We start from the raw sequence: 17,500 nt of genomic DNA, 5'->3' as shown, positions 1-17,500 counted from the left end.
CACCGCCTGCCCGCTGCCACCGCGGCGTTTCACCGGGTCACTTGGCAGCTGCAGTTGATCAACGGCTGGTTAACGGCGTCTGTAAGTAACTGCTTCACTCTGCAGCTCCTCGCCGTGCGTCTCTCCGCCGCCGTGCGCTCCGGTGCCGCGGGAGGTCGGTGAGCGAGTTATAGTTATAGTTCTCTTTAATTTCTGCTGTGTGGGGTGTACGTCACCCAAACTTGTCTGGAGTTGTTTTCTTGCTCAGAGTGGCAGCCACGGGCGTAGCAGAGATATTGAGGGGGGGGGGGGGCTGGAAAGCCTGGAATTAAAAGGCATATATTTTTTGTAATTATTGTTTTCTAAGTAATTTGTGTCGTTACCATAATAAAAAATTGGCTGAATACATTGGTTGAGAGACTGAACTATGTATTTCAAAAGGTTCTCTGCGGTTCACCCTCTCACTGCTTAGAAAAAGGCGCAAAAAGTTTTAGCCCGCCCAATCGCGACTCGTCGTCTCATCTACTGACCAGTGACTTTAAAATGTCTTCCCTCCAAAAAGTAAAGTCTGGGTCCCAGAAAATAAAGAGATTAAAAACTAACCAAGGGAAAAACATCTGTGAATTAATTGCTTTCAACGGAAAGGTGAGCTAGCAATTAGCAAACTCCTACTACGACAGCTAGCTAGCTAGCAGCTACCTAGCTGAGATTGACACAGCTGCTACTGCTAGCTAACTAGCTAACTGTAACTTTTACTACCTGAATACAGTAGGAGTTAGTTAGCTAGTTACTATTAGAACACACACACACACACACAGTGTCATAAATTAATCGGCATCATAGCTGCGGGGGGCCCACACAGACTGCTTATGTATAGGGCCCAGAATTTGGTGCTACACCCCTGGTTGCAGCAATCAAATTTGTCCACTCCTATCAGTAGATCAGGCTATTAAAAGCGACACCTGAGACCAGTGTACTTGCAAAAAGACCAACAACAACAAGAACAACAGGAACAACAGGCGATGACACAGCGAGTGTTCTGTGAAAGAACGGCCGAAAAACAAATTAATGCAAATCTGAATACTGGTCTATTTTTAATCTCTTCAGGCTCAATTTCCGGCACACACAGCTTCCTCCCTCCTCGCACGGCCAGCTCCTGCAATCTCGAGCGTGGCTGCCGGAATCAGAGAAAGGCCGGAGGACGCGGAGGATTAATTCGAGGGAAAACACTCACCTGCTAATTATAGTCATCGCTACCTGCTCGCCCTCTCTCCCTCTCTCTCTCTCTCTCTCTCTCTCTCTCTCTCTCTCTCTCTCGGTGTTAACACCGATAGCGCTGGACGGCGAAGAAACCAGCGACGGGCGAACGGCGGGCGACGCAAGAGCGCGGACGCCTCAGATGGCACGACGGCCCCGGCAGCAGGATATGGCAAAAAAAGGGTCAAATTTGGCGACCTGGCGTTGTGGGCCTGCCTCCACACAATCTCTGGTGCTGTCAGATCAAGACAATGGCTGTTCCTCAGGGACCAACAAGTAAGAAGAAGGAGAAAAAAATTGTTCACAGTAAAAAATAACATCAAATAAGCCTCTGCTCTGTGTTGTCACACTCTTCCCTTTTGTACCGACAGTACGTCTGGAAGAGGCGTCAGTTGGAATCTGCTCAGAAAGAAAAGGCACTGAAGTGCCAGAAGTCCTTTTCCCACAGACCTGTGTGAAGACTTTGTTCTACACAGTACATACTGTACGTGTGTGTGTGTGTGTGAGAGTGTGTGTGTGTGTGTGGAGCCTCATATTCACTTTAAAAGTAGTAATTTGTGATGCCTTGTTAAGGCCCCTTCAAGTTGCGATAGTCTTTTTCTCTCATATCGGATGTTTGATCCTTTTAATATGTTCAAATTATTCTATCATAATTTATAGGAAAGATTTGTTTTGTTTTTAAATAGGAAAGACAGAAAAATCAATCTAAATTGTTTGATTATTACTTTTTTTTTACCCATCAATGGCAGCCCATGATGAGCCCCAACCCCTTATCCTAAACACAACCACAATGTTTTAATATCAAAGCCTACTAATACTTGGTTTTCAATATTAATATTATTTTCTCTTCATTACGAGGGTGTTGCACTGATTTAAGAGAGCGCTGGTTTTACACTGTAGGACTCACAAGGGGGACCGAAGTCAGTGCATATCGTCGTTTTCATTCCGCACAATCTCACCAGATCCTGATTCGAACGAATACTTTCTGGACATCATCACAAAACTCCAAAAAAAAAGAAAGACAAAGAAAAGAAAAATCATTTTCAAGGATACTGAAGTCTTCAAACAGCTCGATGAAAACGCTGTGACCAGCCAAATGTCTCAAGGTCTGACACACACACACACACACACACACACACACACACACACACACACACAGCGGTTGTTTGCGTACATTAAGTACATATTGCCTATATCATGTACATACATCTGTATTTTTTCAATACACTCCACGTTTGTCATATTCCATAATATTTATTGCCCATTCCTTCTTTTTAGCTGGTTTTTTTTCTGCTCCTTCTGCTGTTGTAACAGATAGATTTCCCCGGAGTGGGTTCAATAAAGTTTATTGTATCATATTTTATTTTATCTTATCCCGTCTTATCTTATCTTATTTCAAACCTTGAGGTCCCCACGGACGTAACAAGCACAATTTCCTTCTCCATATTCACGTGTTTCCAGTGAACACACGGAGCGATGGAGGGAGCTGCCTGCCGATATTGATTGACTTGACAGTCGCCAGCAGCTCAACATGGGAAAGGCCGTGACGAGGACCCGCTCTCCGCTGTGGAGGTGTTTCTCGCCAACGCCGTAATCGGAATGAAATGGAGGAAGACAACAACCGTGACCATATTTTTTTGAATCTATACATTTGGTGAATAACAAAAGAGATAAATGAACAGTTGTAACACAAGGACAAAGGATTAAGACTTGGAAATTTTTTTATTTTTTTATTTCAGGGGTCAGTACTGCTTTGCCAAAACCTTCCCTTTACTTTACCTTAACCTTACATAGTACATAGTATTTATATTTTTATATTTTGTTATATTTTGAAAATACATATTGCTTTTTCAAATTCCTTCAAATTTCTTTCAATATTCTGTCCACTGCTGTAACGACCACATTTCCCCATTGTGGCACGAACAAAGGTTTATCTTACCTTATCTTATCTCTTGACCTAACTTCACCCTGAACTTCCAAGATGTCTCCACTTTAAAATGTAATGATTTATGTTAAAATGTTAAAATGTAATGATTTATGTTCAGAGGATTTGCTTTTTGTCCCCATAAGGAAGACAAGACCCTACAGATTTAGGTCCCCACAACGCAAGCAATACCTAGACCCCCCCCCCACACACACACACACACACACACACACGCACACACACACACACACGCACACACACACACACACACACACACACACACACACACTACGTCCAGTACATAAACACGCGGATGATTTACTGCAAACCGCCAGTCATAAAACGCAGACACCGGAGTTCATCATGGCCCCGGCTAATGTTGCGCCATTACCGTTAGCGCGAGTTTGCCACATCTGGCGCGTCGCTGTGAACTCATTCAGCTGACCATAAAAAAACCCTGATGAATCATAACCTGCCACCTCGCCGGCTTTCACCTCGAGTCGGGGCGACATCTGGATGCCTCCCGCACAGCCGCCGACCGGTTTATAGAGCCATTTGTCTCGTCCTCAAGTCTGGTGGTTCACACACACTCTCTCACACACACACACACACACACACACACACACACACACACACACACACACACACACACACACACACACTACACCATGAACTTTAGGACTTAACATGTCTGACATGATTATTATTAAATGAACCGCGAGGTGGTCTTTTTTATTTGTGCATTATAAAACACTTTGTGATGTATTTGTTAATGTCCCGTATACAAATTTAATATTATATATATATATATATAAGCTAATGGTCCCAGTGTTCTTGAGGACCTCCTCCGGCTTCTATAAGCTACGCTGTCAAATAACAACTTGAATTGAACTAACTCGCTGAGGCAGAACCGAGAATATGATCATTTTAAAAAGCCATAATAAAAACGGAGACATGGGAACAACAGATTAACGAGGAAGCCTTTTCGCCACATTACAAATTTCAAATTATACTCGTCGCGTACGTCATAATTTACTCTCGGTGATTTATGTACATTATAAAAGAGCGTACGTCACTATGTGCACATAGTGATTTGAATCTTTGACAACATGAAAACACACTCGTGGTGAGAAAACCAATATTCATTCAGATGCCGAGTTGCAGATTTTAAACGATAACAAATGATAAGGTAATGCTTGTTTTTTTTCTGCGCTATCTATCGTTTGATTTTGACGATTGCGCGTTTGCGTGTGTTATTGAGAGGAGGTGGAGGTGGTGGGTGGTGATCCTTGTGCATAATGCATCACAACAACAAGTGTGACTCTTCACCTCCGACCTCTGACCTCTGACCTCTGACCTCTTCGGTGAAGGATGCAGGAAGGGACACAACTACTTGATTTTTAAAGGGTTGTATAACAAAGAAGCACCTGCGTGTTTGGTTGAGTGGGTTTTGTCACTTTCTTTAAGATTGGCGACAGAGGTTTGAGTTTGTATGCAGGTGTGCACAAACGTGTGTGTGTGTGTTGTATTCCCTATCTGATACATTAATCAATGGGCCAACGTATCATTTACAGGCAAGTGAGACTGAGAGAACACACGCACACACACACACACAGAGAGAGAGAGAGAAACACACGCTGTGTTTATGACTCATGCAGTCTACAGATGACAGCATTGTTACTCCATCAGTTGGACCATATGTCACCATTAACACAAACTCTTTAATGGAGCGGCGTCGGCTTCACTGCCTGCGCTCACGGAGCAGCTCCGCTGCGACGGATGGTGGGCGGGGCCACTGGCGGTGACTAGCACCCAGACCCTCATGTCCGATGTATAAACTTCTACCTCCTAACCACAGGCAATTGGCAAAAAGGGGATTTAAGGTCAAAAGTTGCCAAAAAGTTGTGTGTATGTGTCTATCTGTGTTAATGGAGGCGTACTGTACATTCATGATGCTCATTCATGATGCTCACACACACACACACACACACACACACACACACACACACACACACACACACACACACGGAGCTCCCTGGTCATTTCCCCTCTGGCTCCTGATGCCTGGAGGATTAGGGAGCAGTCGGCCTGTCAGCACCTCACCCACCAGGCGTTAAACACACTGTGTTGGAGGTGCCAACAGCTCGCTGCTGCTGCTACACCACACACACACACACACACACACACACTATAGTGTAAAACAAAGAACGTGACATACTGTTACTACTGCCGAAACACCGGACTCCACTGTGAAACGCGGCACGTGACATTTTGTCATTGTGGTGGAAAAATCTACTACGGCGCTGCAGCTATACTGTACGATGCCTCAGACTTCGTATTGGTCAACATTGCTATTACATATGAATAAGGGTATTACAGAGAAAGGAAAAGAGGTCCTATGATGTTTTTTGTGTGGTTTACCAGTCACACTAAAAATAATTCACTGATACACTTAAAGTGCAATAACCAACTGTGCAATATTTATATTTAGTCTCCATGTGCAACTATTGCTAATTATTAATATCTTTTTTATGTAATGTTGTTATTTTGTTATAGTTGTACATACTATTGCTTTTTTGCAAATTTCTTTCTATATTCTTCTGTCCACTTTGCTGCTGTAATACTCAAATTTACCCATTGTGGGACGATTAAAGGTAGATCTTCTATCTTATAACTTGTTTTGAATTCCTCCCTTAGTTCAATGTACCTTTACACCTTTACCTTTCACATTTAATATTATTTCCCCCCCCTTTATTTTCTTGTCTTGATTAATTTAGCTTAATGGGGTTTTGTACGTGTACTGGATGAATTTTAAAAAGTTAGAATAATAATTTGTTGGAAGGACCAAGACTGATATGGTCATAATTATTTTAAAAAAGGAAGGTGGGGGCTGGGTTCCATTACTTGTTGCCACTGTGGCCTACACACCACACCACTCTGGCACACTTGCCTCATGTCACACCGCGGCCTGCTAACAGCTCTGTCCTGTTGCGTAACCCTGTTAGTGAGACACTTAAGCACACACACACACACACATATACACTCATAACATATCCAAAAATGTAAATTTACACGACAAAATCATATAAACTGCGTGATTCGCTGAACGCCAACGTAACTTACCGGTGTGTACTGGCAGGGCCGTAGCAAGGATTCGAGGTCAGATCACCCCTTTACGCACACTCCCAATTTTTTATTTAGCATTTGTCATTCAATTCTTCAACTTTTAAATAATTTCACATTAATAATCAAGAGTTTTTTATGAGTGTTATTATCTTGTTGGCATTGCGAGGTGTCAAATTTGACCACATTGAGTCTAAAACCAGCATAAAATATGCATCATATATATTTCATCAAGGATATAACTCTGGTAACAGTATACTGGCCTACAACTACTCATATTTCAGGCCTTTGAAAGAGCTTTGAATATATATATAATGTAAATACTTAATTCTTCCTTAGCAAGTCCATAAACCCAAATTAAATGATGGCACCATTTCTTCAGAGCAGTGAAAACAAGAAAGATACACTAAAACATAAACACTAAATGATATTTAACAGCATCAACGTAGCATTTCCTTAAATGTCTTTAAGATCCAACTGTGCCTTCCAGTTGACAGCGAGGGCGTTGACTCGAAAGCACAATCTTTTTTTCTTTTTTTTTAATAATAAAACGTGCTTATACATTTTTAACCTGGACCTGGATCGTAAGTGACGTGTGTTACCTCAGAATGTCCTTGTGTCTCCCCTAAACCCGTACATACGTGTACGCATGTTTCCGTTCAGCATGTAAATATGTTCTGTGCCTGCATGTTTGTGTGATTGATGTCCCTCCCTTGGTGTGTGTCAGTCCCAGGTGGTGTGTGTGTGTGTGTGTGTGTGTGTGTGTGTGTGTGTGTGTGTGCGTGCGTGCGTGCGTGTGAGGGCGCGAGTGCTCGTAAACAGTCGCTTTGATTGAGAGGCCGCGATGCCTGACAGGCGGCCTTGTGCTGCCGACAGAGCGCTGCATCGCCATAGTTACGTAGCGTCACGTGGTCGCAGGCGCCCCGGCGATGCCATGAAAGCAGAGCTGCCTACAAACTGAAGTTGGAGCGACGGCATTAATTAGTTAATGAGGAGAAGGTCATCGAGGATTTAAGCACCAGTGGGTGATAGAACATCATAAAAAATGATGTACATTCGGTATATACTGTAAAAAAACCAAAACGTAACCACTAAATATGTAAAAACACATTCATTCAAATTAATGTTCACTAGACTAAATGATGTGACAGCATGTTTTGCAATGCATTACAGTTGGGGTTCAAAAGCATGTCCTCTTCCCACCAGTGTTTTGAAAGAAACAATTTTTTCGAAAAAGGTAAACACACACACACACGCGCACACACGCGCACACAGCCAAGCATAGAACAGACAAAACACAAAGTTCTGACTGGGTATGTCAAAATATTGTCACTCGTCTTTGTTCAATTTAATGAAAAATGCATTAAAACGGGTAACACTTAAAAATTGTCCAACTGTTGAATTTTTACGATCCAAACAAACAGGAGGGAGCATATCACCAGAACGTTGGGGTGTTCATCCCTATTGTACAAAACAAGGAAATGCATCCTTTGGTCCCACCTCCAGTTTCCCCTTCCTCTAATGCCATTAGTCGGACTGGGCACACCGGGACAAATCCAGATATGCCCAGTTTCTAACCTTGACCCAAAAGATCCTGAATAGGTCCACAAACGGGACAAAGGTCTTGAGTACAAATGCACAAGTACACAAGAACTACAAGCTTATGGAAGTGTACCTTGTTTTGCAAATGCTAATCTGTCACCGTAACCCTTATCTCTAAGGAAACATCCAATATTGTTCAACCTTTATATTCTCATAATGGGGAAAAAACAAAAGGCAGCAAAGCGATGTATTGGGACAAGCAGCACAAACCAACAAGCTTCCCAGATAAACTAGATCATCCTTTATCTCCGTGCTTAAGGAATAAGAAAACCAAGGTTCAACAATGTCCTAACAAGTTTTTAACCATACGTGTAACACGTGTCAACATATTAGACTGTGTACAGTGCATATATTCTCATCAATCATAGCAGCAACACTACCATGTTCCTGTTGACTAATGAGGGGATTCATCTCCCTCTGTCTGCAATAACATTGTAACATTCTCATCTTTACACTTCATAGATGATAGAACCTCATGTACCGGAAACATGTACCTGTCATTGTGTCGGAAGATGTACAGCACTTTCTTTAAGGATTGTTTTTTGTCTTCCTAAATCCAAAGGTCTTTTTTTTTTCAAATCATAGAGGACCTTGTGTTTTGTCAATCCAGGCCACTGCCGCTTAGAAGGCAATTATTAAAGCTGGTTCAAAGGGTTCAGACTCGTTCTTGAGTGTGTTGCAAGCTAAATTGAATGCTGGTACAAGCACATACACACACACTCTCAGACACTCGCACCTCATTCCAAGAAACATATCTCCTGTCACACACACACACACACACCTCGCTGGCGTTCAAACCCCGCCGTGATGGAGATTAATAGCAGCATTTAAAGCCTGCTGAGCTCCACCTGTCAAGGCTGAGGACCCCGGGGCAGCTCCGGTCTGTGCCCGGGAACGAGAGACCGTCCTGGGGCATGATCCATCACGGAAGTCCACATCGGACTGGATCTGTGGAGCCAGCCTCCGCAGCTGGACCACCGACACGGGGCCATCCGTCCTGGCTGACAGGCTCACTGAGTGAATCCAACTGGAGCAGACTCGATAGCTGTTGGATGGAAGAGTGTGTGGGACCAGGGGGGGATGTGTGACTGCTGCTTGGATATCAGGAGATATCAGGAGTGTTTGTGTATTTTTATAGAAGTGCATGCCATTATGAGCACAAACATACACACTGAATAGTGCGTGTGTGTGTGTGTGTGTGATAGAAATGTGGCAGGTATACTCTTTCTAAGTTTGGGTATCCAACGTGATGTTTCCCTGTGTACATGTTGCCGCCTTTGTTCGCACCACTCAGACTTTCAACTTGTCTCCCCCTGTTTCACGTTTACCACGGCACCAATTCAGTATCTGTTACGTCTGCGACGTTCCAAGTGTCGGAGCAATTTTCAACTGTCTAGCGCAGCCGGACAGGGACAGACAGTTATGTAGTCACTAGATTTGAAGGATTCGCAATTTGGCCGCCATTATGCACTCACGTGTTCAGCTACATGGTTATTTTCCTATAAATAGCATCATATTACAATTCTTTTGGTGTCATTCTATAGCAGTAATTTTTATAAATAGTTCCAGGTCCAACCTCTTTGGGTATGATTATGGTTGAATTGGTGTTTTTGTTTTTGCTGCTGAGTTGTGAAGCACTTTGTGCAACATTGTGTATTTGAAATATTTAATATTTAAATAAAGTTGTTTAATTAATTCATGTAATGTTTATTAAATGGCACAGCAAAAAAAAACAATCATGAATCCTTGGATTTTAATAATTTGCTCTCTGTAATATCTTAACCTGATCCAGAATGTACTGTACATGACGCTGTCGAGCAGTGTGGAATATGTTTATTTTTCAAACCCTTAAGCAACTAAAGGGAAAGAAAATGGGGCAAGCTCTATATTAATGCAATTAATTATTTTAGCACTTTGAGATTGCTTTTAGCAATGAAAAGTGATCTATAAATGAAATGTATTACTATTATTATTAATGTTCAATAATGAATTAACATTACAACCTGGAGGTTAATGAATAATGTTTCTTTAGCCATCAGCCACAGCAAAACACCAGGACTTCTTCTGTACTTCTTATATTCTGCATATTAATGTTCACTATTCAGATTCTGGACAGCAACTACATTCATTTAGCTGACACTTGTCCAAAGCCACTCATAGTAACTGGTGCAAACCCACTGAGCTATACCAGCTGCTATACCAGCTGCTGAGGGTGATTTAAGTTACACATTTTATTTTGTGCAATAGCAACTTTTTCTGCATTTTACTTATCACTGTACATTATGAATATCAGCTATTATTAGTTAGATATGACTGAGTCTGTGATTTCAGCCAATAACGTACGTGACAGCTTCTGGCTGCTACTGCAAAGATGTCGAAGGTCCTAGACTCTAAAAAAATGAATCTGGTATTGCTATTAAAATTTTTCGTTGCTTTGTTAAGAACAGTCTCCTGTACTCGGGTGGTGTAGCAGCATATTGATGGCTTGGGTTTGACAGCTGCCGTGATCTGTCAGTCACTTCTATTACAGTATCAACAACAGCACGCCCACAGAGCGCCGCTGGATGCTGACTGTTTGCCAGCCTCGGTGCAGAGGCAGAACAATGGCTCTCACTTCCTTATCCAGCACTCCCCCAATCATTGCATCACATCTTTTAGCATCTTCAGTGAGGGACTACGCCTCTTAATCCTCACCGTCCTTAAAATTAGCTCAGACCAGTAGGCAACACAATATTTTCACTGTCATTGCAAGTTAGTCTGGCCAGGCGTAGCCAGACTAATACTCAAATGTAATACTGCGTATTACTCAAATGCGTATTAGTCTGGAACCTCTCAGTTAATTTTAGATTTCCAAGAGGCGTCACCAACGGACGCAGAGCAAAACGCCTCCGGACACAACAACCAGTGAGTGCAACGAAATCATGTGACATCTGTTGAGCGACGCAAGAATGTCCACAGACTAGAGCAGTCAGGAGACGCCTGTGATGATGATCCCACAGTGTCTGTGAACGAGTGTTGTTGTGGGAGAAAATTTGCAAATAATGGGTAGTTTTAGTCAATTGCTCGTTCATCAGCGGCAGGCATCTTGGCACACCTATCCCCGCAGCATGGTAATAATATCCCATGCCCATTGCCCATTATCAGGTTAACGGATGTTAATGGACCAGCAAGTTTTCTGCCGGTTGGAAATCACTTTCCAATGGAGGCGATCCAGACCGTAGTTTGGAACAGGACATGGGTCCCAGACTAAGGTTAATCAATAAATGTGTAAGAATTCAAAAACTATTGGATTGATCTCCAGATTTCCATCAGTTTGTATTCCCATAAGTTTAAATGCTAAAATCACATGGTCAACGGCTTTCCAACAAAGTAGGAATTAGTTTGTTGCAGTCTGTGCTAAATGCTCAGTCGACCTTAATATTAGTCTCTGCAGTATAAACCTCAGCACAAAGGTGACAGACATTGAACACCACCTTACAGGCGACAACACAGGTGTCAGCAGTTTTTCACCAAAAAGCTCTTGGATAATTTATTCATCATCTGGTCTGTTCAGAGACGATGTTCTTCAGTCTGCTTCCGGTGACACTGTCGTACCAAACCAGACTGTCGGAGCAGAAAGCTCAAGGTGCCACATGAAGTTGTTGTATTTGAAAAGCTGTTTTTTGTCATGTCTGAGCCTTAAAGGGATAGTTCAATTATTCTGAAGTGGGGTTTTCATGAGTTACTTATGCATACTTAATATGGTACCTTATGGAGATGGTGATAAGCGAAGTCATTTTACGGATTTTGGAGAAGTGGAAGTAGCGAAAGTCTGAGTCCCACTGTTGAAGAGGGGACGCCCCAAAAAGATGTTTTTCAACCCCACTTCAAAATCACTGATTTATCCCTTTAACTATGGTGCTGATGCTAACACAGAATTAGCTTAGCCTGGGGACTAGTCAAACAGCTAGCCTGGCTAGCATGTCCTAAAAGAGGGAAGCTCATTGTAACTTGTTTCTATGTAAAAATGAAAACTTGTCCTTTTCTGATTAAAAAAAAGCAAGACAAACATTTGAATGAGCCAGGCCAGCTGCTTCCTTCTGCTTCCAGCCTTTGTGCTGAACCAAGCTAACAGTCTGTCTCTACAGTAGCTTCATGTTTGACTAAGAGAGAGAGTGGTTTCAATCTTCTCCTCGAACTATTGACAAGAAAGTGAATACATTAATTTCCCAAATTTTTTCTATTCTATTAATTTAAGGCCAAACTCTAAAACATTTGGTCAATATGGAGTTGCAGTGGTCCAAATATTAAAACCACCGCAGGAATAGTTATTTACTTTTAAAACATTCTATGAAAATAAATCCAAATTTCTTGGAGTCAAAACATCTACACTTAATAACATTAGCATCCAGGCAACGGATCATCTTAAGTATTATTGTTAGTTTCAAATTTTCCACTGATATGCCACCAATCAAATCCTGGAAATGTGGAACATCAAAAAAATAGATTCCCAACAGGCTGCTGGAGGTGAGGTCATCGTCTGACAACGACAATAAGAAATCCACCACAACAGGACAAAATGAAGAGTAAGTATTTGCTTTGAGAGGATGAACTTTGACAAGTGTATGCTTTAATTTAAAAAAGCTCATCATTGAAATTATTTGTTTGAATTCTCATCATCATTTTCCCACCCTATGTGGCAGGCCTCCTGATTCCAGATCACACAAAAAGAGATGACTTTCGAATAACTCTGCTCGTAACCATCACTCCCCCGTCCCATCACGTAAAGTAACGAAGCCTCAGATAAAGCGCCAGTGTGGTTTTTTGGGGGTAAATCAGATGACACCTAATTGTATATCACCCATCCCTACAGACGGTGTGTCTCGTCTGGTGCTTGCAATGAAAGATCGTATGATACCTTTCAGCCAGATTACCTGAGGAATCAGATTACTTGCTCCCCATCCACTAAACCCCCAATAACTGGAGCTTTACATAAAGAGGTGGTCTGCTTTTTATTGCGAAAGCGGATTATTTTTGTAATCTGATCACATGTAATTAGTTACTCCCTATCCGGGCGTATCAGTAGCTGCGGCTTTAGATAAAGAGGCAGCGCGGAAGGGAGCTTCTGTTGACGAAGGAACACGGAGCTGATGGCTATTAGCATAATTAATGTCATCGCCGTAATGCACTCCAATTCTGACACAGCTGGCCACACACACACACACACACACACACACACACACACACACACACACACACACACACCTTATATTTGTATACAGGCCTCAGCACGAACGCAGAAGCATAATCAAATCTGCAGTATAGATCTCAAGGCTCGACATGAAAATGTCATGTGCCGCGACGCTCGACATGTCACTGCGATGACGGAGCCGTGACGGCCGCTCACTGTTGCATACGGAGATAATGTACACATCACATCTCGAGCATTAAAATAAAAAGCATGCACCGTGACGTATTGCGCTAAGAGCCGGGGTAAGATAGGTTAGATGGAACGTAGGTCTGTGTGTTAAAGATAGCACAGGATGCCTGAGGGGGTGTGACAGCAAACCAGGGCTGCCTGCTCTTTCTTTCTCTCTCTCTCTCTCGTTCTTTTTCTCTCCTCCTCCTCCCTCGTTTCCTCCTTCTCAACACCTCCCGATTCCTCTCTTCCTCTCTCTGTTCTCTGCAACCACGCAGCTATGAAGCAACTGTAGCTCTGAGGGCGAAGCGCGCGGAAAAAAGAAGCGCTGGATCCCTCTCCGATTCCGCTGCGCTCTCAACCATTTTTTAGAATCTCGGGTGCCAAGGACACCGAGCGAGCGTTTCCGAGTGTGAAAAGTAAAGCCACTTAGCAGTGGGGGGGGGATAAGCCCATCGCATGGAGCAAGTCGGCGTGGCTGCATTTACGTCGGGCGAAATGTGCTCGGTGACTTGACATGATTTTCGCAACCTCTGCCAAGATTGTATGTTTTTTGTATGAAGGAAATGAGCACATGTTATCATCTCGTGTCTGAGCAGTTCCAAACTTGGAACAATGACTGTGTTCCCACGACCTTGTCTGGAACATAATGTGGTCCCTCGGTTGATCACAGGTACAGTAGCTTTTTTTGCACCTGCACCAAATTAGCCAATTTTTTCCACAGAGCTTGAACAAGCAGTGATGTGAAAACAAGATGCTCACCGTGGTTGTTTTCTTGTCCTTTCTCATGTAAAGATTGAGTTTTAGTTCGCTGTGGCTGATGTAAGAGGCCTGATACTAAGGAACTGGCTCCTCATTATCTCTTTGCAGAGGTTATGTAGCTTTAGGATTTCAACACCTATGCCAGTAGTTTCCTAACTGATCAGTGAGAGCTACATTCCGTTCTCTAGAACAGGCCCTAGGCTGTTCAACTACTAAGCATAAAGACATTCTCCTATTGCATTTGCTTCCTTTTTGTCTTTTACCTCCGCTGTCGCCACCTTGTATGGTCGTTGTGATGGCAAGTGTTAAAAAATGTAGCTGAGAGCGTTTCCCACTCCACGGCTGCTAAACTGTTCCTCGTCTGTTGCGGGTGCCTGCAACGTCCCTGAAGGTCATCCAAAATTTATAGAACCACAGTTGCATTTGTGATTCTCGTCTTACTCGTTTTGCTTTCTTACACATTGAAGGCATGTTCCTTTTTGCACTTTACATTGTACTGTACTCACCTGCCTGCCTGAGTGATCAATAATCAGCATCAGACTTTTGGAGATTTGGAGCCGCTGGGACACAGCATCATAAATCCTGGACAGCTTTTTACTTTCCTTTAATTTAGAGAAAGGAACAGCCAAGACAGCCCTATGTGAGGCCAGAGGCCCGACCTTTTCACCCCGTGAAAAGGTCAATAGGTTTGAGATGTAGCCAGGGGCAAGGCCACGACAAAGCTTGAGAAGCATCAACAAAAATCAATTGTAAAACTGATGGAAACAAATTTAAGAAGTTCTTTTATTTTTCTACTACTACTCGTCAAAAAGGCACAACTAGATCAGAAACTAATCTGTTAATTTAAAAAAAAAAATGACACGTGCTCATGCAAGAAGAAGCACAACACATACAGTATGGTAATTGTATGTCAAATATTGAGCTTGCTACTGTAGCAGAATAAGTCATGTGACAAAGGAAGGAGGGTAAGATTTAGTACTCTGGGGAAAAAGCATAGAGAATCTACAGTATCTTTTTTCTGGGGCAGTGAACGGTTTGGTGAATGCCCCGATGTCACTTGAGATTTACAGCCGTCTTGTCTGTTGCAGTGTTTTTTTAGCTTCACTTGCGCACGGTGTGTGTGCTGTGACATCTGCCCTGGTAGCAGCAGAACATCACCTATCGTGAACCTGGAAAGACTCACAATTGAGGAATAGTTTAACCTGCCGTGAACCAAAACACAAGGAAACAGGTTCCTGTTTTCCAGTGAAACTGGATTGTGAAGCCATGTAATGTAGTCGACCACTAGGATAGCTGGGAGAGGCAGGAGACAGACCTCCAAGGCTTCACTGTACCAATTAATGGTTTGTATTATATTTTCAGACGAGGGAACTAACTCCACGTTGAGGCTGGATCTTCCTGATAAAGACGTAAACTTTAAATGTCATGTGCTTTTACTTGAACTCCAACTTTGCTCATTTTCTGTAATGTCAGATCAAGAAATTTAGTTAGCATGTAATAAAGCTAAGTGTTCCATTACACTGCTTTGTTGCTCCAAAAAAAGAGCTACCCGCAGCACCGTTGCAGATTAGATGATGATGAACACTACTCTGGAGCACCTGAGAGAGAGAAGTTTGGAAAAGCTGCTCGCACCCCCCCCGTTTTAGTTTGAGAACTCTGGGGCTACGTTGTAGTGTGGACGGGTTTAAAAAGGATTCCACATTCGCTTCCTGATTGGTTCTAATCAGTCACGACTCGACTACCAGCGGTGAAGGCAAAACGTACACACATACTGTTAGTAAGAGTTCCACCTCGTCGTCGTAGTTTTCTGCAAGTAAGCAACAACTTCCCGTTTACACTGGCACACGCATGCTCATTGTCACGTGTAGGGTCACGTGACGCACATTTCAGTTTCAGTTAGTCTTGACAGGGGATTAAAACTGGTACGGACCTACAACACCTTTTTTGTCTTAAAACGTAGTAGTGTGGATGTAGCCTAAGAGGAAGTCACAGCGTCCACACCGTAACTAGAAATGCATGGCTGCACACATTCACACAAACATGAGTAGTAGGTAGGTGGTTATTATGACCAACAGTACAGAGTCTTGACTTGGCCTCAACATTTGTCACTCCTTGTCATATTTCTAGACGTTACGCTCGAAGTTTACGTCCTACAACGGCAATCGGAGGCTTCCGTGGACACGAACAGCAGCATCAGTGCAAAGACCGTATATAAACACAAGAACACAAAGTTTGGGACTGGACATGTAATGTTTCATAATGTGACAGAGTTCTAAAATAAAATGATTGTGTCAGGGACGAAGACCGAGTGGATGAAAAGAGAAATCCTGCAAACGCGCCAAATCTATGTCATCAGCACATGGCTTTGTCCTGGGAATCAGGTGAATCTGGGGCAGGGTGGTGTGTGATTCGGGATGAAGATGGATCACACGGGCATGGTGTAACAATGTGTGTGTGTGTGTCCTGTCCTTATCCAATGTGTGTGTAAGTGCTTGTATTGCTATCCTTGTGAGAAACAGCCAAGTTTCTTTGCCCTGACGATAGCTTGGCTCTCGATTCTTTATTGAGGCTCAGAACTTAATTTTCGGTTAAGGTCAGAATTTTAAACACTAGGTTGAATTACAAGTCAGCTGTACAGCATACCTGGCTGGAGCTCGTCTCCTTTGGGGTCTGGTGCAGCAGATTACTAACTGAGCTGAGCTGTTTTCTACTAGGACATTCAAAAAAAGACCAACTACCACACCAGCCATACCAGAAACCCCCCCCCAAAAAAAATGGGAACCAAAACCCCGGACAAGAGAGCGACCAAAGAAGACCATCAGGTGGAAGCTTCATCCAGATGCGCTCTGAGAAAGAAGCTGCATTCAGTGCTCAACATTTCGAACTTAGGGTTTAGTCTCCTTACACTTGAGTAAATGCAAAGTAATGAAGGGTGCCATTTTGGAATCAAAGACACAAAAGACTTGCACAGAAAAATTATATCAGAGGTTACAGGTAGGGACTAGGAAGTGTGCAGATAGATGGATAGATATATGGATAGATAGATAGAAGTGTGCTTGTAGCTTAGAGGGCATTGTTGCAGAGTACATACAGAATAGAGTGGGCATGTGAGCATATGTGTAGGCATTTGAGTGCTATTGCAGGATTGTGTGTGTGTGTGTGTGTGTGTGTGTGTGTGTGTGTGTGTGTGTGTGTGTGTGTGTGTGGGCATGCAGGAATCAATCTGCCTGTGTGCGGGCTACTTGCTACTGGTGCATCCCTGCGTGTCTACGTGGCTTCTCCGGCACATCGCCGGCTCACCTTCCAGGCAGCAGGTCCTCCAGAGGCCCGAGTGCGTCATCACCTCCTCGTTCTTCTTGCTGGTCTCGTTCTCGTTGGTGCTCTTGATCTTGCAGACGCCGCGCGAGTATAGCCAGTAGTCTGTCCCCACGGCGATGGTCATGAGGCTGAAGGCG

The 17,500-nt window shown here is 43.1% G+C and overlaps 1 protein-coding gene across 1 annotated transcript in view; it reads right to left on the bottom strand.

The window, feature by feature from the left end:
- LOC118312568 (voltage-dependent calcium channel gamma-2 subunit) overlaps positions 1 to 17,500 on the bottom strand; it is a 53,732-nt gene that overhangs the window by 35,870 nt on the left and 362 nt on the right. The window contains exon 1 of the mRNA XM_035637284.2: positions 17,346 to 17,500. This exon is cut by the window's right edge and continues 362 nt beyond it. Within this exon, the coding sequence (XP_035493177.1) occupies positions 17,346 to 17,500 (155 nt within the window). The remainder of the gene's footprint in view (positions 1 to 17,345) is intronic.

This window comes from Scophthalmus maximus, chromosome 8 (assembly GCF_022379125.1).
Source record: "Scophthalmus maximus strain ysfricsl-2021 chromosome 8, ASM2237912v1, whole genome shotgun sequence".
Classification (NCBI taxonomy): Eukaryota; Metazoa; Chordata; class Actinopteri; order Pleuronectiformes; family Scophthalmidae; genus Scophthalmus; species Scophthalmus maximus.
Note: the sequence above shows the minus strand (reverse complement) of the source record. Positions and strands in the feature narration are given on the sequence as shown.